Source organism: Harpia harpyja, chromosome 1, assembly GCF_026419915.1.
Source record: "Harpia harpyja isolate bHarHar1 chromosome 1, bHarHar1 primary haplotype, whole genome shotgun sequence".
NCBI lineage: Eukaryota > Metazoa > Chordata > Aves > Accipitriformes > Accipitridae > Harpia > Harpia harpyja.
This window is the reverse complement of record NC_068940.1, coordinates 39139624-39162349: the sequence shown is the minus strand read 5'-3', so window position 1 is coordinate 39162349 and position 22726 is coordinate 39139624. Positions and strand designations below refer to the sequence as shown.

Here is a 22726-nt window from a genome sequence, read left to right as displayed (position 1 = left end):
AGCTGTTCATCAAATTGGCAAATAGTTGCATAGGTTTACTTCTCATGCAGAGCTTACTTTTTGCACACAAGATCTATTGTCACTAATCACTTGTCTACTTTTTCTTCAGCCACACCCAAACTTACTTCAGACTCTAGATAGTGAGTTTTTGAGGAGCGAGGACTCGCAAAATTGAAGACAGCAAGAGGCTTAGCTCCACAAAGCTGCCAAGCAGTCTAGCTATCAGCCCCTTCTGATGACAGTCAGTCAAAACTACAGTATTGCTAGCCTGTAGAATGAATAGCAAAAATGGTGGCTGGAGCCCTGCTAGGATCTCTACACATTCACATACTACTAGAATGTGAAATGGAGTAACCAGCCCTGGGGAAACACATGCCAGCTGCAGTAGTGCTGGCTGGTGTGATATACGTATTATTGCTAGGCCCTGCTCCCACAGGTGTAAAGGGCAAACTTTCTGCTGATTTAGGAGCTACAGTACCAAACACAAGCCCAATAAGTAAGCTTCTAATGGCAAACAAACTGCACTGCCAAATTACTATAAGAAAATGTTGCTTGTATTTATGGAAATAATGAACAAGGTCTCCTGTGACCATAGGCACTAGAGAAGTTAGTACCTCACAGCTCTGTGTTCTATGTCCCTTATCTCTTTCCAGTGCAAAATTCATTCAGAAACCTCCTCATGCAAGGGTCTTGTGTTACTTAGTGCTCCCACAAGAACCCAAATTCCTTCCCACTAGAACATAAAGGAATATTCCTGCCTCCTTCTCATAAGCCCTATCAACTTTAGATTTGTAAAAGACAGCAGATGCAAATTGGCTAACTGAATACTGTCAAGCAAAATAGACAAGGGCTGTGCATTCCCTGCCTTTCCTCTCAAAAACACTGAAAAGGCCTCTCTATCCTCTACCCACCATTTCACAAATCTTGCCAAAAGTTATTACCTCTGACAACACTGTTGTCAAATTTTACTGAAATTAGCCCGTGGGATGAAAAATTGCTGCAAGATGACAGCTAGATGAATGGGCAAACAGATTGACAGATAAACTGTCAACATGAGCCTCTTTTCCTTAGGGAACCAGTTTAATAATAAGCATCAATATGACATGAGGATATTTGATATTTGTATCCCTGAATCTAGCCTTTCATTACATATTTTCCCTACCAAGAAAATGAGAAAGATAGAAGAAATACCTTAATGTTCTCCTCTGTTATGTACTTCTCAGCTTTGTCCACAGCATTCTGGCGGATCCGGTGAAGAAATGCCTGCAGAGATAAAAAAAGATTATGTTCAAATGGCTTGATACAGTTTGATTTCAGTCTCTTATATCCTCTAGGTTCCCATCAACACAGTGCGGCTGATTACCTTTAAGACTGAAAGAATGTAAACATTTACCAAATCACTACCACAGTTCTTAGACTCAGGGCTGCATTCAGGGCAACACAAAAGACATTTCCTACAATGTTGTTGGGCTTTGCCTGGCAATAAATGTCTTCCCTCTGTTGAAACTTTTAGACTTAATTATCTGTTACTACCAATAGACCACAGCGAGGGTCTGTTTGTTTTTTCTTTGAAGGTTTCCCCTCTCTCTAAGATGCAGCTGTTTTGACTTCTGGAAGCAGCATGCCTGACGCACATCAAGATGTATGTCAGCAAAAAGGACTGCAAAGAACGACAAAAGGACATTCATGTTGCTGGAGCTGAGGCATGTCAGAGCTATGAGCTAGGGTTATGGACAAGTTCAACAGACTCAATACATGGGGAAGGGAAAAGGAAATTGCCAGACAGTGCTTGGGACACATTATCCTGTTCACTGTATTTCATCTGGTTAAAACCAGACAAAACAATGCTGGAACTTTTCACTTAGGCCAGGTTTCCCCTTCCCTCAGCTCTGCACAACTTTGGCTTTAACAGGCAAATCAATAAAAAGCTCCAGGCCAGATACAAATGGACAGTGTTCTGAATATCAGCCTTCAAAGCATAACTCTGACTACTGGAAGTCAGGACCTACTTGCATTTGCACTGAACATACCCACAACATACTTGATTCAGTGGGAAGTGTTTAGTAAAGCACACTATGGGATTCCTCCCTCAAGTCGTCACTGTTTTAGCAACTATTGGTTAAAGGGCACTTCTGAACTGAGAGCAAGGAATTTTGCGTTCCACAGGCATCAGCAGAGAGATGCAAATACCCACAGGTGAGACTTAAGAGAAGCCAGTGAGGACAGAATCTGCTGTGATAAACTACATGACCCATGAACAGAAGGGTAGAGGGCTTTCCTCTCTGTTCTTGTTAGTGGTTTCTAACTTGCCACCCACACAAAGGAGTGAGCCCTGGGGAGTGCTGTGAACAAGGAAGAAAGAAACTTCTTACCCACCTGAGACAGAGAGGGGAAGCAGGTCATTTCTTTGTATTTATGGTACAAAGCAGCTTTGTTACAGCTTGAAAATAAAAGGCTTTTAGAAGTCGAACTATTCCTGAGCAATGCCCATGTCAGCTGATGCACACTCAGCTTTTTCTTTTTTCCTTTTGCCTGTTGGGATTGGCAGCAGCTTACAACCTGATAAGAAGCAATGTCACTGAACCAAACTTAGAGTTTATGGAATGCCTTCACCTCTGGTATTTTGGTTGGAAGACAGTGAACATGTCCCTCTGTCTGACTTCCAGCACTAAAAGCGGCAAATCTCTGTTTCTGCTTAGCCATGGCTTTCTGTCACTTGTCAGTCATTAACACTTTACAAGACAGGCACCAATAAAAAAAGAGATTAATTAATGAAGCACACAGACCCTACATTTGTTTTCAGCCCTGGATTCTCAACCTGCTTTTGAACAAATTTCAAGGACTATAACCACATTGCCCTTCTTGTATTGCTAAACAGGAAGGAGATCCTGGCTAGATTCCAGCTAGATATGGAGAGCTTGGAGCACGTTGTGTGCACTGCAAAGTTTGAAGAACAGATTCCTGCATTAAAGGGACAGGACATGTGTGACAGTGGTGGGAAAGGCATTTTTTAAGAACCAACCAGTCCACCTAGCCAATCATCTGGCCAGGAACTGCTCCAATGTTAATGTACTGCCCAGCACCTTGGCAACAGTCAGGGAACTGTCTCAGATGAAGTGTTCAGCATGATGACTAATGGCAGGAAGATTGACAGGAATAGCTGTTGCCCTCCCACTTCAGTGTTGGGTGTGATATCTGAGCATTAATAATCAGGCATCTGATTTATATAAGGTAGTACATCATATTAAAGTCACTCATTCTCAAAAGATAAGCCAGGCAGAGACTTTTCCTTGCTTTAATCACATCTCTGTTTGGAGACAACAAATCCACTTGGAATGATTAATTAATCTACACAATTAGCAGCTCCACTGGTGACTAATAGTTACCTGCATATTAGTCCCAGTATGGTGGGTCTAATAATAGAAAGTTGGTAAACAGAAGTGCAAATCACATTAGCTATTACAGGCTAGTCAATAAAAAAGCAGTCTGTGTTAATCTAAAAAACAGCTTTTCTGTGATGCTTGTCTGAAAAGATCATTTAATGTGAGTGTGAGAAAGGGAGAAAAGGAGAGAGAAAAATCAAACAAAAAATGAGAAAGGCATACAAGCAGGGAGAGAGTAGAAACAATGAAAGACACAAGAGGGAAAGAAGCAGTCAACTTCGTAGATAGTTTGCCGAATCTCCTGCATCGCCTCTGATTTGTCTTGATGTGCATGAACAGCAGTCGCTCCACTAATAATAAAACAAGACAGTTACAAGAGGTTTTGGTCCTAGAAATTTAGTAGTCTACTTTCCAAAACGCAATCCCCCCTGCCAAAATCACAACTTAGTGGATGCAGAACTATTTGTTCCCCAGTTGTCCATACCTTCTCATGTGCAAACAGAATCTCTTGCAACAGTCATTCAAATTGAAAAGCATGATAAACACAAGATATTAAAACAGCAGCTCATAAAGCTAATGTTGCATACCCTGTTCACATGACAACACCACTTTCCTTCCAAATCACTTCTAGCTTGGAAAAAGCAGCCCTTTTCCCAGCGATGTTTGGACATTCAGGTCAGTGTTTTCCAAACTTCTCAAGTGATTTTTTTTGTGCTACCGGTTTTACTAGGCTCTAAGCATATCTGTATCAACACCATCCCTCTATTCATTCACCTGGTTACACAGACTCTAAGACCCATTACACAAGTAGTATGCAACTCTCTTTAGCAAACATAGCTATAGGTAGTGGTATGATCTTTTATTAGATCTATTGATTTATCTGGAAAATCAGAGAGGTATTTGGGCCAGGACATGACAAAGGTGATGAAAAAAGAGTGAGTGTGGTGGTAGTGAATATTAGAAAACTTGCCGTGCCCACATTTTATTTATATTCCAAAACATATTGTTATTAAAGAGGAAGTAGTTGAAAGGGTAAAGGCTTTTCTGGCCACCTAAAAAGTTCCTGAGACAAATGCTTAATCTGGCTGCTCCAAACTCTTCACACTCTACACAACTCATATATTAATTCAAGGGCTCTAGTCCTTGACATTTTCCATGAGGAACTTTCAGGGACCCCTCAGTATAACCCTCTTCATCCACCACACTTTCAATCTGTGCAAAAATGAACTCACTATCATCCAGGGATATGTGGAAGCATAGGGGTCAGCTTTCTTGGGAGCTCTTGAAAAACACTCCTAAGACTTAGGGACTCTGAAAATCATTCCTAGGACACAACAGGACGATCACAATCACCTCTCCGCCGCAAACAAAAGCGGAACTCTCTACTGTGGCGTGCTGTTTGTTTCCTACACTTACAAACTATCAAGTATTCAGGGAAGGAGAACAGCTTATGATACACACTGTACTGAAACATCAAACAACAGATCAGTAAGACACTGTTGAAGACCTAGAAAGAGATGAACAGGCAACAAAAGTAGACTCTGCTCCCTTCTATCTGCTTGTTGTACGCTGGTCAGGACTGATATAAGGTTAAAAATTTAATGAAAAACAGATAAGAAAACGGCAGATAACGTGACATCTTCTTATCCCCACAGATGCTGCATTTGCTCTCTTGCCATTTGTAGTGTTCTGCAGTGCTCACACTGGGACAGGTCTCTGAGCAAGCCAAGCTGTATGGTGGACTACTTTCACAACAGAACAGGGGAGAAGGACTGGTAGGGCCCACAGGTCCAGAACAAAAACAGGTCATGGCACAATGTAGGGAAAAAAATGGGAAACCAGGCTGATAAATTTTCATTCTCCTGAAAAAGGTCTGTGAAGGTCTCATCTTCCATGCACATGCGCTAATCATTAGGAGAACAGCCCACAGAGGATTTGTTTTTGTTTAAAATTCTGCTGCTGCATCAACATAACATTTATTTGTGCACTGTGACTTGTTGCCCTAGAGGTCTGACACTTCCAAACTCAGCAGGCCATGTCTGATGCTCCTCATGTCATGCATAAACACAGTTTATATTTTGTCTTACAGTACAAATGCCTTGCAGGATGCAAGCAAATCTATGACAAATTAGAATGAGCAAAGTGAAATGCTTCCTTTCTGCACCATGTCATGTTGGGTAAGTTCCTTCCAATAAATACTAATACAAACACATTAGAAATCTAGAATGTAATTTAGGTATAAAAGTTCATTTCAGTAAATAAGTATTTTTTAAAGGTGTTTTGTTCTTCCGTTCACTATCCTTACAACCTACTGTTGCAATGAAACCTTGTTGCTTTGAGTGTCTTTGCTGCACCTCTGAACCACAAAAGCACAAAGCATACTTTAAGGACAGAATCTGCTGATTGTGAGTTGTTCTCACATGAAACAGGCTGAAGCAACTGGGACTTCTCTCAAATGCTTTTCAAATGGCCCTTGTTGAACTTTGACTTGTAGCCTTAACTTCATTAGGGAAAATTAGTGTTTACCACCTTCTATGTAGCATAAGTAGCATATGGCAAATACTAGGGACGAGGCAGTGATAGTTTGCTCGTGTCCCTTCTCAAAATTCATGTCTAAGGCAGATACTTCCTCAAATGTTCAGAAATAGCAAGAGATTTCTGATTAAGCAGCAAGGCAGGCAAACTGTGCATAACCCTGAGGGAAATGAAAGGCAGAACAGAAACAGACAAACGAGGCAACTGGCTACCATATCCAGAAGGAGCAGTATCTGAAAGCACAATCCTGTGAAACCTGTTTTCTGAACAGGTGACTGGAATTTCATATTGCTCTTAAGAGACAAGTGAGACAATTTTGTTAAACTCATCAGTAATCAGGACTGATTCAGAACAACACAGGGATCTAGATAAGCTTAATATTTTCAGTGTTAAAATAAATATATTTCTTTACACTTGTGCAATCAAGTTGTTTAAAGTTTCTTGCAAGTGCAGACATTTCGATTCCAAGAAAACGTGCTCACAGTGAAAAAATGAAGTGGTGGCATGGACAATGATTTTTATCATTTGACCATCACTAGCATCTTCACCTTGCAACTACAGCATACAGGCTATGAAGTAATCTGTCTCTGACAATACAGAGTGAAATTTGTCATAAAGATTTGAACAAGAACTTGCAAGTGTAATTTTTTTTTTCCAGCAGTTGAATAAGTGTTGCCACTAAATGTGGCTGTTAGATAAGCCTTTGCCTCCATTGCAGTACAAGCAAGATACCAAAAAACTCCATTGCCTTTAGCAAAGCGGCTTGAGAGTCCTGTGGGAACAGGGCTCTACTGAAATAGTCTGAAGATTTAAAATGAATGTTTGCTAAAGTATGGGTTTTAAGAGCAGGTGCATCCTTGCTCATGTTAGTCAATTGTTAGCTTTGAACCTTGTCGTCCTGATCGTGTTCTTTTGCTTTCTATCAGATACGCAGTTTATAAGCTAAAGCTTTACACAAACAACAGGAAACATAAATATCCTGCATCCTACATGTGAACTGCAGTTCTCACCTGCACTGAAGTCTGAAAGACAATGCAATAAATAATCTCAAAATAACGTAACAATGACTGCACAGGGCTATTTATACAAAATAAATCACATCACGACATTTTTTTTCTCTTCATAACAACTAAGTGTGCATTTCTATGGAAAACTAAGTCTTTCAGCATTTCCCTTTAAGCATGTTGTAAATGCCTAAATGCAGATCTTTCCCTGAACGCTAGCACAGCTTTGGGTTACCAACCAATTGGGAATCAAGTCACTTCAATCGGAGGTGAACCTACTTCAGTTCTGTTGTTCCTAGAGCGGTGTGCGGTACTGTGCACTGTTAACCAAGATCTACTGACTTCCATCCTAGAGACGGCTGGATTTTAAAGACAGATGAAGTCATTCTTGTGTAAATTCAGACAATTGGGTTTCAAACATCTCCTACCTTTCTGGACAAAAGCCAGCATATACATGTACAATACTGGGCCTGATTCAGGTTTTTCAGTTGTGCAATTTCAGTTAAAATATTGGAAATCAGAAGCAACTCCTTTGACATCACTAGCATTACACATGTAAAATGGAGCAAGATTGAAGCAACTCTACTATTTTTAAAGAGTATATTACTGTACCTCTTACACTGTAAACTAGCAACCCCGTATTCACTCATTGCTCAATTACTGACTGCTATATTAAGATTTCTACAAAAACATATTTTAAATTATCAGTGTCTGGTAAAGGAAGAAAGAACTTAAGCATCAGATGAGTGCATGATACTGAAATTCCTGCACAGAGTATTCCACCTATGAAGAATATTTTTCTCTAGATCCTCTTAAAACAATAAAAAGCCACAGCTGTGAGACAGAGCAACTCTGCAAAAAGTAGCTCAGATCTACAGCCAAATTAATTCATCAGCAAACAGCTGAACAGGGACTTGCCTTGTAGGCAGAGGTGTTTAGTAAGAGGAAATAGCATCAGACATATCTTTTATTGCCCTAATTTCAGGCTTCCTGTGTATCAAATTGGCTTTAAAGCCACACAAAGCTTATTGGTACATATTTATCTTTTTCTATATCCTCTGAAGAGGAACTAAACTATTAGCTAACCAAGATGATTTGAGAAAAAAAAAAAAAAAAAAAAAGTCATGTACATTACAGAATATCAAACACATTCTCTGCAAAGAGTTCAGGCAGTCTGAGCTGAGCTGTAAGCTTGCATCATTGCCTACTGCTAAGCAGAAGGTCAAATAGACTGTACGGTACAGTTTTTAAAATGACATGTCTTTTCCAAAGGTTACAGCCCTTACATAATCTTAGGCTATGTTAGACATGAAATGAGGTGAACTACTTTTACTGATCACCTATGCTCTATGATACTCATTTCACTATTTTTGCAAGCAAACATGAAGATCTCTGTCTTCAGAACTATTACTCCCATATCCCTGGGGACAATGTCTTTCTTGCTCACACGCCCCAACTCCACCCCCCACAACCACAGTTCCTTAAGATTTTTTTTTTCATTCCAGTGTTGTCATTTAGAATAACAATCCTTTCACACACACAAAAGCATGGATGTTACAGCATCAATCATCTCTTCCCACAGAAGACTGCATGACCATTTGCAAAAAAAGTAGACTCCATCTCAGGTGAAACAGCAAAGACCATCAGAAAACAAATGCAGCTTCAGTTGAAAAATCCAGATGTATCACAGGGGAAAGATCTTTTTATCTGAAGCATGAATTCAACAGGGTTTTTTTATAATTGTATAGATATATAAGCAATAAATACATTTATACATATTACAAAACCTCCACTGATACTTACAATTTAACAATCATTAACTAAGCACTGATCATGGCAATTTGAAACCTCTTCCCCGTTTCTTAGTGTGACATATGGTGAATCCTGATAAATACCAAATGAAATACAGGGAAGCATTCAGAAACTCAGCTGTTTAAAATTATGTAAGTGTATGTATGAATAAAATGCTTGAATAAATAAATGATTATTTCTTTATACACTACATAAGAGAAATAGCCACTGCTTATGTAAGCTATGTGCCTATTTCCAAAAATCAAACTGATTTGTCCTTAACCAATCCTGCATTTTAAGGCTCATGCAGTTATGACCACACTTGACTGATTTATCTTACATCTGCCTTGCCATTGAGTGTTATACTGTCTATAACATCAAAGTTAATGAAAAACAGTTGCAAAATACTGCCATTGCATAGCACTGGGATTTTCAATGGTGCTGGAGAGATTCCAATCGCTTTTTACTTACTTTGACTCCCTTGCCATGGGTCCACCACAAAATGGCTTCCGTCAACAAATCACTGTGGCTAGGATTCACCTCATCTAATTGCACCCACCTAAAAGTTGGAGCCTACCCTAAGTTAGTGATACAGGTTCCCTCTACAACAGAAAGCAATGGGCAAGCAACTTCAGAGGATGAGTCACTGCACTCGAGGACTGATGTTTAAGAAGAAAGGCTGAATTACCCTCTAGAAATGCCTTTCTCCTTCCATCAAGAGAGAGCCTGGGTGACAAGTTTAGATTAGACCACCCTACTTGCCTGTACCAGTTTCACAGCATCTGCAAATACAAAGTTCCAGGGCAGTAACTGTTACTGAATCATTTCTAAAAGTGAACCAGTGACTGTGTCTCTCAGCATGGATGCTACGAACATGGGGGCACTGCAAGTTGACACATGCAAAATTAATGTGCACAGACATTCTCAGCATGGTAGTATTCTGGGACTCATCACAAATGAATTGATCTAGCAACACTTCCCAGAAAAAGTAATTCACAAAGAAAGCTCCAAAAAGATCCTGGACTATGTATTTCCAGGGTTCTGATGTTTACTCTGGAATTCTGCAGCAAAAAAATGTCAGACCAAATACATTCATGCATTGACTGATGAAGGAAGGTGAAACCAAAGGGAAGTGAGAGCGAAATATATTGCAGTGTTTCTCACTCCAAAGAGAGATCCCTTTCCTAAGGAGGGCTTGTTTTCATTTGAATTACAAAAAACTTTTTGTGAAGTGAAAGAGAGGCTGGTGCTGCAGAGGGGTCCATTGTCTCTTCTCTACCATTGCCCTGACCTCTGCTATCCCCTCCTCCCCTCAGTCACTAACATTTGCATCCTCAGGCAGGTCAGAAGATCCCAATTCATTTCAAGGCCCAACAAAAGCTACATTTTTCACCTTCGAAATCCTTCAGGACTCATTTCTACTAACTTCTTTGTATCTCCCATACCCTGTCTCTCTTGACTGCTCTTCATGCTCTCCCTCCTCTCCAACGCTACCCTCAAATCACTTTAAATATTCTCATTATTGTAGATTTTTAAAAACCCCTCTTCTCTTTTGCAGACCCACAGCTTAAGCATGCCCTTCTGTGAATATCTATCCCTGTACGACTCCAGCCCATTTTTAGTATCAACAGAAAATGTATTTGTTTGGATTTTCGAAGGAACTTAAGAAAGTTATATGCCTAATTCTCTCAAGACTTTGGAATATTCTCCCTTTTATTGGCCTCTTCATGTCTTTCTCCCTGTTCTACAATCATGAGATGATTTTGATCATCCTACTGCACTGTGGAACTTTTCAAAATGCTTTCAGGACGTCGTTTGTTTGAATAGTGTGTTTTACCTCATTCCTCTTTTACGTAGAGGAATAAATCCTGACAAGTCTGTGTCTGCTTAGTGTTTATGTTACTTTAACAAAAGTTTGCTTCAGGAGTAAGGGCCAAGTAAACAACATATAGATACTTCAGGATTTGACCCATATTACTTACATTCACTATGTCCGTAATGGAGAGAAGCCTGCAGACTGCAACCAGTTCTAGATTAAGTGATGCCTCCAATACTAAGATCCTATCAGTACCAGGTAATGTTTAATCAGGTTTCAGGCTCTACACAGCTACTCCTTTTTCGAGAAGGAGGTAGAAGCATCAGAGTGACTAGAAACATCAAGTGGTCCCCAAAAATAGTAAAGTCCAGATGTTGAATGTAATTGTAGCAAAAATTGAAATTTCTTCAATTAATATTTCAAGGTTCCAATCTAAGCTAAAGAACTTTGATATCAGAAGGATTAATCTCTCCCTTTTCTACTCCTTCTCTTTCCAGTGATGGTTTCTTAATACATTAAACAGTAAATAGACAAAACAGAAAAAAACTTTAAAATGAAATCTAGTATCATTAAAGTCTATGGATTTTTTTACATTAGTTGCAACATAGGCTAGGACTTAACCAGTGTTATCCCCTCAGCAGGTAAGGATCATCGTGAATACATAAAAGCTGAATATGTGTAATGAGCTGATCATTTCAGAGCCACAAAGTTAACAATTTTATTTCAAATGAATGGTCAGGCAAACAGAACTGCCAAAATGTGCAGAGGTGTAAATCCACATAACTTCACTGATTTGCACGTGCATAGACTCACCTGACAACCTGGCCCTTAGTCTTCCAACTGAGTTTATGTGATGATATTGAATGATAACAATTTCAAGCTTAGATTGAATCTCTGAGTTAGACCAGTTCAGCTTACTGCCATCAGGTTCACTGACACTTGGTCTAAATTACGTTCTGAATCTACACTGGGCCCAAGTACCATGATCTGGGGTAACCCACAAACTTGATCTACATTGCAAACATGTAACAAAATCCCAGAATCCTTTTTCACTAGGAACATTTTGTCTATGCCCAGCTGATATGTACTTACAGTCTCATAAGCCAGTTTAGCATCAGACTTTGGATCTAAATATTGAGATTGCTTCTATGGGTATCTTCTCAAGGAGATGTCTACCTGATCTCAATTCATGTGTATATAAGTGGCTAACAAGCTGAACAAACAGTACTCCACGCACTGACTTACACATGATGGATTTCTATCAGGTTGTGTATCAAATCATACTCTCAAATGCATGTAGAATGTATAAATATTTGTGCTTGAGTCTTAAGTTTAAAAGGACACAAGAGGACAAGCTGACTGAACAGAATTGTACCTTCTCAACTGATAAAATTCAGAGCTACAAAAGAACCAATCAAAATTTCAAAACTAGACATTTCACCTTAGAGAGGTCCTCAGAAGTATTTCCATCAGATCTGTTCAGCACTCACAGGTTTCCTATTGATCAGTCTTCATAGCTGAGACAAAATGGGAAGCACTGAAATCTGTAGGTGCCTCATCTAGAAAACTAGTATTGGAATTGGCAGCAACTACTAGAAATCCAGGTGAAACTGTCCTGATTTCCTGATTTCAGGCATATTGGCCATCAGGTTTTAGGCAGCAAGTAGTAATAAGTGCATTTGAGAATCTCCATGCAGGTATACTAGACACAGGTGCAGTCATGGGTCAAAGGACTTAAATTCCAAAGTTATTTCTAGTTTAGGAGACTGGTATCTGCCTGTGCAGCAACTGCAGTCACCTCCTCTCAGGCTCCTTACAAGCAGCAGTGTCTGTATAGGGTCCCTGGCTGGGGCTGTAAATTCTTATGGAACTTTTCCTCCTTCATAACCAGCAACTGGGGCTCTGGTGCAGCATACAAGCGTTAGCATTCCTGGCCTTTGGAGCTTGAAATTTCCTGCTGGGAGAAATCTGCTTAAGTGCCTGTGGTGTGACAATGGGGAACGCAGCTTTCCGTGGAGGCAGTACAAACTCCACAAAAGGCTGTGACATTCTGGGATTCTCACCACTGGAGCCTAAGGAGAGCGGCTGTTTCTCTGTAGCCTGTGAAAGGTTTCCAAGAACTTCAAATGCATGGAAAAATACGTGATTTGGTGAAAAGAAGTAGAATCCCAGAAGGGGAAGGGGGAGGAGGGGGGGAAAGAAAGAGGGAACTCTGACTGCCCCAAGCCTTTTCTGTTAAAGGCAGGATGGGCTGATGTTCATGGAATCAGTTCTCTCCCTGTCCTACCGGAGCACACCAGATAATGTGTGGTTTGTGCAGCTTGGACTGCTTTCAAGAAGCAAACAGCATGTCAAGCTCTCCCTGCTATGAATTCTCCTACATCATAAAACCAGCAGTTAGGGTATGTTTGTTTGTGAGCTAAAGGATTAACCTTCTACAGGTAAATGGAAAGGAAAATGAATCTCAAGAAGGATGCTGATCTGAATTTTTGTCTTCCCCATGCAAAGGCCACAAGGTGATGTGACACATCACCCACCTTGAAATCAATGAAAGCAAAGTTTAGTCTCCAATTTATTGTCTTTATATAAACTGCTGGTTAGGCTATGCTATATGACTTCTGAAAAAAGAAAGTATCTGTTTACAGAGATATCCATTTCTATATTTTGACTACATAGTAAATATTTGTCTGTGTTACAATTTCATAATTCACTAAAGAATAATGCTGTAAATATGAATGAAAGGTCTCTGATCAGACCACCAACCTGTCTATAAGTAAGTACAGGGAATAAGTTTGCAGAAACTACCCAGCACTTAATGCACCTTTTCTACCCAAGCACTCAGGCTTTTTCACTCAACTTGGATTTAAAAAAAAAAAAAAAAAAAAAAAAAAAAAAAGAACAGGGAATTTTGTCTGGTTTCAGCTACACCATGATTTCTCCTCAGGAGAGGTATTTCCAGGCAACATGGCAGGAAATATTTCAACATCTGACTAAATCTACCTAGTCAAAAAAGCCGTTAGAGTTGGTTTTGGTTTTTTTGGTTTGTTTTTTTTTTTTTTGAAAGAAACACATTGCATTTATACTTCCTGCTACAGAAAGAAAAGAACACAGCTTCAGAGCTGCCGCTTTGCATGTGCTTTTACCCTCAGTCAGTGCTTACACACAACTGCTGGTTATGCTTGCATGCAGAGAAAGATGGGTTACACACAGCTGCACCTTGCAAAGTTTGCCTTGATGTATTTGCAATTATTTACACACAAAAAAGAGGAAAAAAAGAAAGAGCATCTTTCACATGTTAGTTTCAAAGAGGAATAAGAAAAATTAACCTCACACACACATTTTTCATTGCTAGCCCTGAGCAGGAGCAAACAGTTTAGCTGATGAAAAGCTGCATGCTGAAAGTACAGTAGCTGATCTGAGCTAGTTTTCCTAACTGAGCCCAATCTAACAACGTCTACACAGTTTTAAAGTGTCACCATCTGAATGCAGCTGTTCATGGCGATGGCACACAGTGTTTTCCAGCCATCTTTCCTATAATGCAATAAAGTAGTAACCAAAGGCTGACTGGACAAACGGGCAGGAGAAAATCCTCAATTAATTATGAAATATGATGCCAAAATTTTAACCAAACCAGAAATCTCCCTGAAGGCAAACAATGTCATTTATGGGCCTTGCTTTTTTTTCATCTCTTTCCCAAATAGCACTACACCCCTAACCTCTACAGAGAGGCACAAGCCCATTGCAGAGTGGTCTGGAGCTGACCTCTGTCCACAGAGCACCTCAGAAACATCCTCAGAGTGCTTATTCATGTCAGGGTTCCTGCCCAGTTTTACAGGCTTAAAATATTTGGGCTATTCAAAAAAGCACCAGTTTGGGGTGCCTAGCCAGGCCTAAATTATTCACTGTGTCCAATACTCAACAGTAACCTGTCCCATTCCTTCTCAGACAAGTAGAAAATTATGCCATTTTGCCAGGTCAAAGAGCTAGACAAGAGCACAGTCTAAAAATATCGCCTGTCCTACTGCCCCAAGCCAGCCAAAGAGCTGGGTTTCATAGTTCCCCTTCATGTACATTTATTTTGTTGTGACAGACTAAAGAAAAGCTCCCTCTCATTGTGGCATTTATTCTCTGCACACATGTTCTTGCAGAACACAATCATATCACACACAGTCTTAAACCCCAGCTTCCTCTGAATCAGAGCAAAGAATTAGACCATTATATTTTAAACATAAAGGGGAAGTTGAGAGAGAGTGAAGCCTGCTAGCAGACCCTGAACTGAATGGCTCCAGCAAGCAGACTGCCCTCCCCAGCATTCCCATGGCCTCTGACTCGTTTTGAACGTTTGCGAGGACGTCCTAGTACTGCCTGGGTATGTATGAGGATGGACAAGGCTCTCTTAATTATAGGCTATATTAAAAGGTCATCTTCATTTGGAGCTATTTAGAACTGACGGGCCAAATGTTTTGTGTTGTGTTAGATGGGCTGTGTTGAAAGTGTAGCTGTTGTTTCTAATTTATCTATATTCTAGAGCAAAACTAAAAATGTAGCTTTGGTATCCATTTGCTCTTTCTTTACAGAGGTGTGAATAGATGGAAAAACCTAAAAAGAATTACTAAAATTTTAATTTCACTGGAAGTGGCTTTGTGATCAAAACAGTTTGTTCAAAGTGTTCTGATGGTTTTAAATGAAAAGCAGCTAAAAATTGAGTTCCCTTCATCTGAAGTCAACCGAGTTACATTTCTGGGAGATGTGAAGCACATCTCTCCAATCCAACTTATGTTTCTGCAACCTGCCCTTTACTCAATAACGCCACGGGTTTCTCCCTTGCATTGCAAAATGAACAATTAAAGCAGCTTAGGCCTCTATGACCAGGGCAGTCCCCTGAAAATTCGAACAACTATTTTTAATGCAGGTACTTCATACCTGCAGACCTGGAGCTACGCTTAGATGTGTGTGGAAGATAACTTCTTGACACAGCTGGTGGGTGAGCCAACCAGGGGAGGAGCCTTGCTAGATCTGTTGTTTACGAACAGGGAAGGATTGGTGGGAGGTGTGATGGTTGGAGGCCGTCTTGGGCTTAGCGACCACGAAATGATAGAATTCTCAATTTTTGGTGAGGCAAAGGTGGTGGTCAGCAAAATCACCACTATGGACTTCCGGAGGGCAAACTTTGGCCTCTTCGAGGCACTGGTTGAGAGAGTCCCTTGGGAGATGGTCCTGAAGGGCAAAGGGGTCCAGGAGGGATGGACATTCTTTAAAAAGGAAATCTTAATGGCTCAGGACCAGGCTATTCCCATGTGCCGCAAGTCGAACCGCCGAGGAAAACGACCGGCCTGGCTGAATGGGGAGCTTTTGCTAGGACTTAAGAAAAAAAGGAGAGTTTATCATCTCTGGAGGAAAGGGCGGGCAACTTGGGAGGAGTACAGGGATCTTGTTAGATCATACACAGAGAAAATTAGAAAGGCAAAAGCTCAGCTAGAACTAAATCTGGCCACTATTGTAAGGGACAACAAAAAATGTTTTTACAAATATGTTAACAGTAAAAAGAATCCCAAGGAGAATATCTATCCTTTAATGGATACAAAAGGGAACGTAGCAACCAGTGATGAGGAAAAGGCCGAGGTACTTAATGCCTTCTTTGCCTCAGTCTTTAATAGTGAGTCCAGTCATCCTCAGGGTACTCCACCCCTTGAGCTGGAAGGTAAGGATGAAGAGCATAACATACCCCCCTTAATCCAGGAGGAATTAGTTAGGGACCTGCTACGCCATCTGGACGCTCACAAATCTATGGGACCTGATGGGATCCATCCAAGAGTACTGAGGGAACTGGCAGAGGTCCTTGCCAAGCCACTCTCTATCATCTATCAGTGTTCCTGGTCAACAGGGGAGGTCCCAGAGGACTGGAGGCTTGCCAATGTGACTCCCATTTATAAGAAGGGTCAGAGGGAGGATCCGGGGAACTACAGGCCTGTCAGCCTGACCTTGGTACCGGGGAAGATTATGGAATGGTTTGTCTTGAGAGCACTCATGTGGCAAGTCCAGGATAAGAGGGGGATCAGGCCCAGTCAGCATGGGTTTACGAAAGGCAGGTCCTGCTTGACCAACCTGATCTCCTTCTATGACCAGGTGACCCGCCTACTGGACGAGGGAAATGCTGTCGATGTTATTTTCCTAGACTTCAGCAAGGCCTTTGACACTGTCTCTCATGGCATACTCCTTGAGAAGCTGGCGTCTTGTGGCCTGGATAAGTGCACTATTCACTGGGTGAAAAACTGGCTGGATGGCCAAGCCCAGAGGGTTGTGGTGAATGGGGTGAAATTCAGCTGGCGGCGCGTCACAAGTGGTGTTCCCCAGGGCTCGGTGTTGGGCCCGATTCTGTTTAATATCTTTATTGATGATTTGGATGAGGGGATTGAGTGCACCCTCAGCAAGTTTGCAGACGACACCAAGTTGGGAGGCAGGTCAATCTGCTTGAGGGTAGGAAGGCTCTACAAAGAGATCTGGACAGGCTGGATCGATGGGCTGAGGCCAATCGTATGAAGTTTAACAAGGCCAAGTGCCGGGTCCTGCACTTCGGTCACAGCGACCCCACGCAGCGCTACAGGCTTGGGGAAGAGTGGCTGGAAAGCTGCCTGGCAGAGAAAGACCTGGGGGTGCTGGTTGACAGCCGGCTGAATATGAGCCGGCAGTGTGCCCAGGTGGCCAAGAAGGCCAATCGCATCCTGGCCTGTATCAGGAACAGTGTGGCCAGCAGGAACAGGGAGGTGATTGTTCCCCTGTACTCGGCACTGGTGAGGCTGCACCTCGAGTGCTGTGTTCAGTTTTGTGCCCCTCACTACAAGAAAGACATTGAGGTGCTGGAGCGTGTCCAGAGAAGGGCAACCAAGTTGGTGAGGGGCCTTGAGCACAAGTCTTATGAGGAGCAGCTGAGGGATCTGGGGTTGTTCAGTCTAGAAAAGAGGAGGCTGAGGGGAGACCTTATCACTCTCTACAACTACCTGAAAGGGGGTTGTAGTGAGGTGGGTGTTGGTCTCTTCTGTCAGGTGTCTGGAGATAGGACAAGAGGAAATGGCCTCAAGTTGAGGCAAGGGAGATTTAGGTTAGATATTAGGAAAAATTTTTTTACTGAGAGGGTTGTCAAACATTGGAATGGGCTGCCCAGGGAAGTGGTTGATTCACCATCCCTGGAGATATTCAAAAAGCGAGTGGACAGGGTACTCCAGGGCATGGTTTAGGGGGCATGGTTAATGGTTGGACTCGATGATCTTGAAGGTCTTTTCCAACCGAAATGATTCTATATAGCTTTGCCCACCACTTCCTTCCAGCTGTAGGAATTGTCCCTGCTAAGAAAAGGACATTGACCAAACCGCCTACGTGCCAGTGCACTGACTGGTGCATTTAGCAGTCCATTCATTCAGGCTGCCATTTTCTCTTCTCAAATATTTTCCCCTCAGCTGTCTTTTCATTAGAGGCTGAATAGTAGCACCTACTGTCTAGCCAAGAAATTCACACAAGGAGTTCCCTTTGGAGCTCATACTCCTGCCATTCATCCTATCTGTCAATGCAGCAGCTCCCCATCCAAGTCCATCGTCAGTCACCTCAGACACTGCTGGCACTACTTCCCCCAATGACCCATCTCTACCAGTCCGAAGAACAAACATCTAAATATGCTGCCAAAGCCCAGGTCCATGCTGGGCCAAAGCAAATAGCTTATTTAACACTTCATCCACCACGTTTACACACTGGATTGAATTTAGCCTTTGCAAGGGTCCTAACCGCATCTGTGAACCCAGCTGATTGCCAGTTACTGAGTGCTCACACATAGCAGGGCTTTTATTTGTAATAAAATATTTAGAGTGGAAAAATACCCCAGAATTTAATAAAAGCAACAGTCTCAGATTGCCAATGACTTGTGGTGCATCTATTCAGATGCTCGGAATTCCCTACATAAATAAAGCTGGACTTTCAAGTTGTGCCAATTAAATAAATGCCTGTTTTAACTCAGTTTTGTATTAAAACAGTAACCAATTTTACTTATACAAAATAAAGTGTGAGGTCCTCGATTGTAAATAGGCTCCATTTGTGGATGTATTTTCACACAGTTACTCTGCCTAAATAGCTGACTGTTCAGAGAAAAAACACATCCAATCTGCATACCTAAGCACAACAGCATAAGCCAACTTAAAGGCAAAACGCACAGACAAAATTGCATTTAGGTGTCTGACTTTTAAAGTGTTGGTCATTCCCATAGAAAATACAATAGATATAAAAGTTTCTTAGGAATAAGTGTTTATAAAAATTACCCTGAAAGCTTATAGAGGCAACATCTTTTCTAGAGAGTTTGTTTCAGCCTTCTTGTACAGTGAAGATCCCAAGAAAAGAATTCTGGATGCTCCATCAACAATCACCTCAATACAAGCTCCTTTATTGAAACGTTTCGTTTTTTTTTCTAATTTGAGTCATGTACCAAGTTAAGGAACTGTGTTTAAGTGCACTAGAGATGGTGGATAAAGCAGAGACAGGAGTAAAAGTGGGATTGCAACTCTTCCTTCTCTGCTAACAGCCCAAGCAGTGTTGTCTGCTCTTTGTACTCTGGGGAATGACTCTTCTCTGACCTGGAATGAGTCCACCTTCCTGTTTCAACCTATTGATGCTGAAAGCTGTCCTGTGGTTTTCTCCAGCCTAGGTATTAAAGCAGCAATACAAGATGGAAAAAAGGGTGTGATTCCACAGGCAATTACACCAACCAAAACCCCCTTTGCACCCAGTCCCTGTCTGCACATTCTTATCTTCTGCCTTGTACCAACATTGCTGCTTATACAATTAAGCAATTGCAGCCTGATTGCAGCTGGCTGAAGTAACTCAAACAGCCAAACACTAACCACACAAAAATCAAGTAATTCCCTTTCAGCCACCTCAGCTTCTGAACTGCCTCATCGCCCACTCACCTGAGCATTACTGCTAATACACATAAGCAAGTTAGACACAAATTAGAGCTGTTTAAGCTACTGCACCCACAGCTCTCTTCGTGCTAGTATCTTCCACTAGAACATACTAAGCTATTTGATTTAAACTGGGGAGACAGTGAGGATGGGGCTGCAATGCTCGGTCTAAACTGCAGTTTAGATTTACATCGTGCCTTTGAAGCCTAGTATAGGCCTGTAGAGCAGGACAGTTGACCATTCTGCATGCATCAAGCCCAAAGTGACAGGAGAACTTGCTACTCTAATCTATTATTGTGTACACTTTCGGACTATAAAGTAAATAACAGAGGCTTAAGGGTTTCACTGTAACATCCTGTGGCTAACACCCTGCTGGTGTGTGCATGGGCAGAAGCGTTAATTGAGTGGCAAGTACATGTAAAGTAACAACCATGGCTTGATATTCAGAGAGGGGGAGGGCACAAGGTTTTTCTTGAAAATTTTCAAAAGCAAAGACATGTGGCTTCAGTGTCAAGCCTTCTCCATCCATCCACTCAAGTACAGAGAGCTGCTTTCATTTCAACACTGTGGCTTTTTTCCTGTTAAAAGGGCAGCCTGCTTGTCCTTAAACTAAAACAAGTAACAGGCAGTTCAGCAGCGATGAAGTTACAAACAAAACATGGCATCTGCCTCTCAGCAATCTAAGGACCTTCCCTGTATTTAATAAACTTCCCCATTTTATTTTATACAGTGCCATCTGCTTCATTTTCCCTGTTGTTTTTTTTCCAACCAGTACACTAGGATTCTCGACTTTGGGACATGTCTGACTTTGGATCTGTTAAGCTGGAGCACAAAGCAGTGGGCAGAGCATCAACAACTCCTGATGCATGCTTCCTGCTTTCCACATTTAAGCACAGGAAAGACTTGGAGACGTAACCCACGTCTCACCTACACTGAGGGACTGGTTTTGGTCATGACCATCAATAGCCAGACCCATGTCATCCTTCTTGCTGTACCCTAATGTACACAGGACAAACTGCTGCAAGTTTCAGTTGGCACTGGAGCAGCTTACTCTGGTTTTGTTAGGGAAGCCAGTGCAGATAGGAACTTTTGTCACTGCAAAAGGTTTGCACTGGTGCAGCTTTGTGTTTGCCCAGCAATGGCTGTGAGCCAGGCAAAGTCATGGCCTTGGTGTGGCCAAGGCGTAACTTCTGCTGGATGTCTTGGGAGGAAAGCTCAGCCAGAGGGAAAATATTCCCTTCTAGTCTCCCAGATAGGAAGCAGGAGGGAAGCAAAACAAGAAATAACCAAAAAAAAATCTTCAGAGCACTTAACTGAATGTTGTAAAACCAATATACAGCTCTTACACCAACATTCCTGACAACATAAAATCAGCCATGCCAAAGAACAGTGGCTTGCTCTTGCTGTCAGCCACTCACTAAAGACAGAAAGTAGGTGATACAAAACACCCGTGCAAAACACTATCACACCAGGAAGTAATAAGCATAGGATATCACAAGAAGTCTTTATATTTATTTTACTTATTCTTTAATTCCTCTCCAAAAAACCTAAAACCTCCTTCAGGGCAATGCACATGCCTGCATGCTCTACTGAAAAAGCCTCACAACTGAAAACGCATCACCATTATAGCTAGGTGCCTGTGTACGATTTGATTCTGATGCTTGCTCTCTTTTCAGTTTTGATAGAAAATACGGTCTGTCATGCTATAAGTGCCTCTAGATTTGAGTGGAACCTGTAGAAAGTCAGCATTGCAATCCCTTTATATATACCTGGCAAGGTGGCTGCATTTTTTTCTTTTGACTTCCCCTTCCCCACCCAGTCACACAGTCCTCAAGGCCATGCAAGACACCTCAATGGGAAATGGCTGCTGCCTACTCTAATGCTTTTCCAGTGACTCCCGGCTCTCTCTAGCTAGGAATCCAAACATTTCTTGGCTTCACTTACTGCTCTGGAAAGCAACATAAGGTAAGATGTGATTACCCACAAAAGTCTAGATGCCATTTCTTGTGTTATGACTTCTAGCAACTGGAGCAGAAAACAGTAAAAGCAAAGCATTTTATTAATGCTTGCTAGATATAGAAACTGTATAGATTCTCTTTATTTATTAAAGACTACCATAAAGCTATGCATGACCATATAGTTTCAAAGGTCAGTGCAGGTGGACTGGTTCACCGGGGGATCTTCAGCAAGTATCTATCCCACAAGTTTGTGTCAGCTACAAACAAGAAAACTGGGTGACAAGAAGAACATGCTGTTACTTCTGCATAACTCCACCAGAACGGAAGAACTTCCTGAGAGAAAGACAAGGAGACGTCAATGTATTTGGTTTGCGTAGCAAGGTTTTGGTAGCGTGGGGCTAGAGGGGGGGCTTCTGTGAACAGCTGCTAGAAGCTTCCCCCATGTCCGACAGAGCCAATGCTAGCCAGCTCCAAGACAGACCTGCTGCTGGCCAAGGCCGAGCCCATCAGTGACAGTGGTAGTGCCTCTGGGATAACAGATTTAAGAAGGGCAAAAAAAAAAAAAAAACAAACCAAAACAGTGGTGGAACAGCAGTGGAGACAGAAGTGAGAATATGTGAGAGAAACAACTCTGCAGACACCAAGGTCAGTGAAGAAGGAGAGGGAGGAGATGTTCCAGGCACCGGAGCAGAGATTCCCCTGCAGCCCGTGGGGAGGACCACGGTGAGGCAGGCTGTCCCCCTGCAGCCCACAGAGGTCCACAGTGGAGCAGATATCCACCTGCAGCCCGTGGAGGACTCCACACCGGAGCAGGGGGATGCCCGAAGGAGGTTGTGACCCTGTGGGAAGCCCACACTGGCGCAGGTTTTCGGCAGGACTTGTGACCCCGTGGGGGACCCACGCTGGAGCAGTCGGTGCCTGAAGGACTGCAGCCCGTGGAAGGGACCCACGCTGGAGCAGTTCATGAAGAACTGCAGCCCATGGGAAGGACCCACGCCGGAGAGGTTCATGGAGGACTGCCTCCCATGGGAGGGACCCCACGCTGGAGCAGGGGAAGAGTGTGAGGAGTCCTGCCCCTGAGGAGGAATGAGCAGCAGCAACTGATGGCAACCCCCATTCCCCATCCTCCTGTACTGCTGCGGGGGAGGAGGTAGAGAAAATTGGGAGTGGAGTTAAGCCTGGGAAGAAGGGAGTGGGGGGAAGGTGTATTTAAGATTTGGTTTTATTTCTTATAACCCTACTCTGATTTGATTGGTAATAAGTTAAATTACTTTTCCGCAAGTCAAGACTGTTTTGC

At 42.1% G+C, this 22726-nt stretch overlaps 1 protein-coding gene across 2 annotated transcripts in view; it reads right to left on the bottom strand.

The window, feature by feature from the left end:
* PREX1 (phosphatidylinositol-3,4,5-trisphosphate dependent Rac exchange factor 1) overlaps positions 1–22726 on the bottom strand; it is a 176320-nt gene that overhangs the window by 102788 nt on the left and 50806 nt on the right. For both annotated transcript variants that reach the window (XM_052788254.1, XM_052788262.1), the window contains exon 2: positions 1192–1263. In XM_052788254.1, the coding sequence (XP_052644214.1) occupies positions 1192–1263 (72 nt within the window). The remainder of the gene's footprint in view (positions 1–1191; positions 1264–22726) is intronic.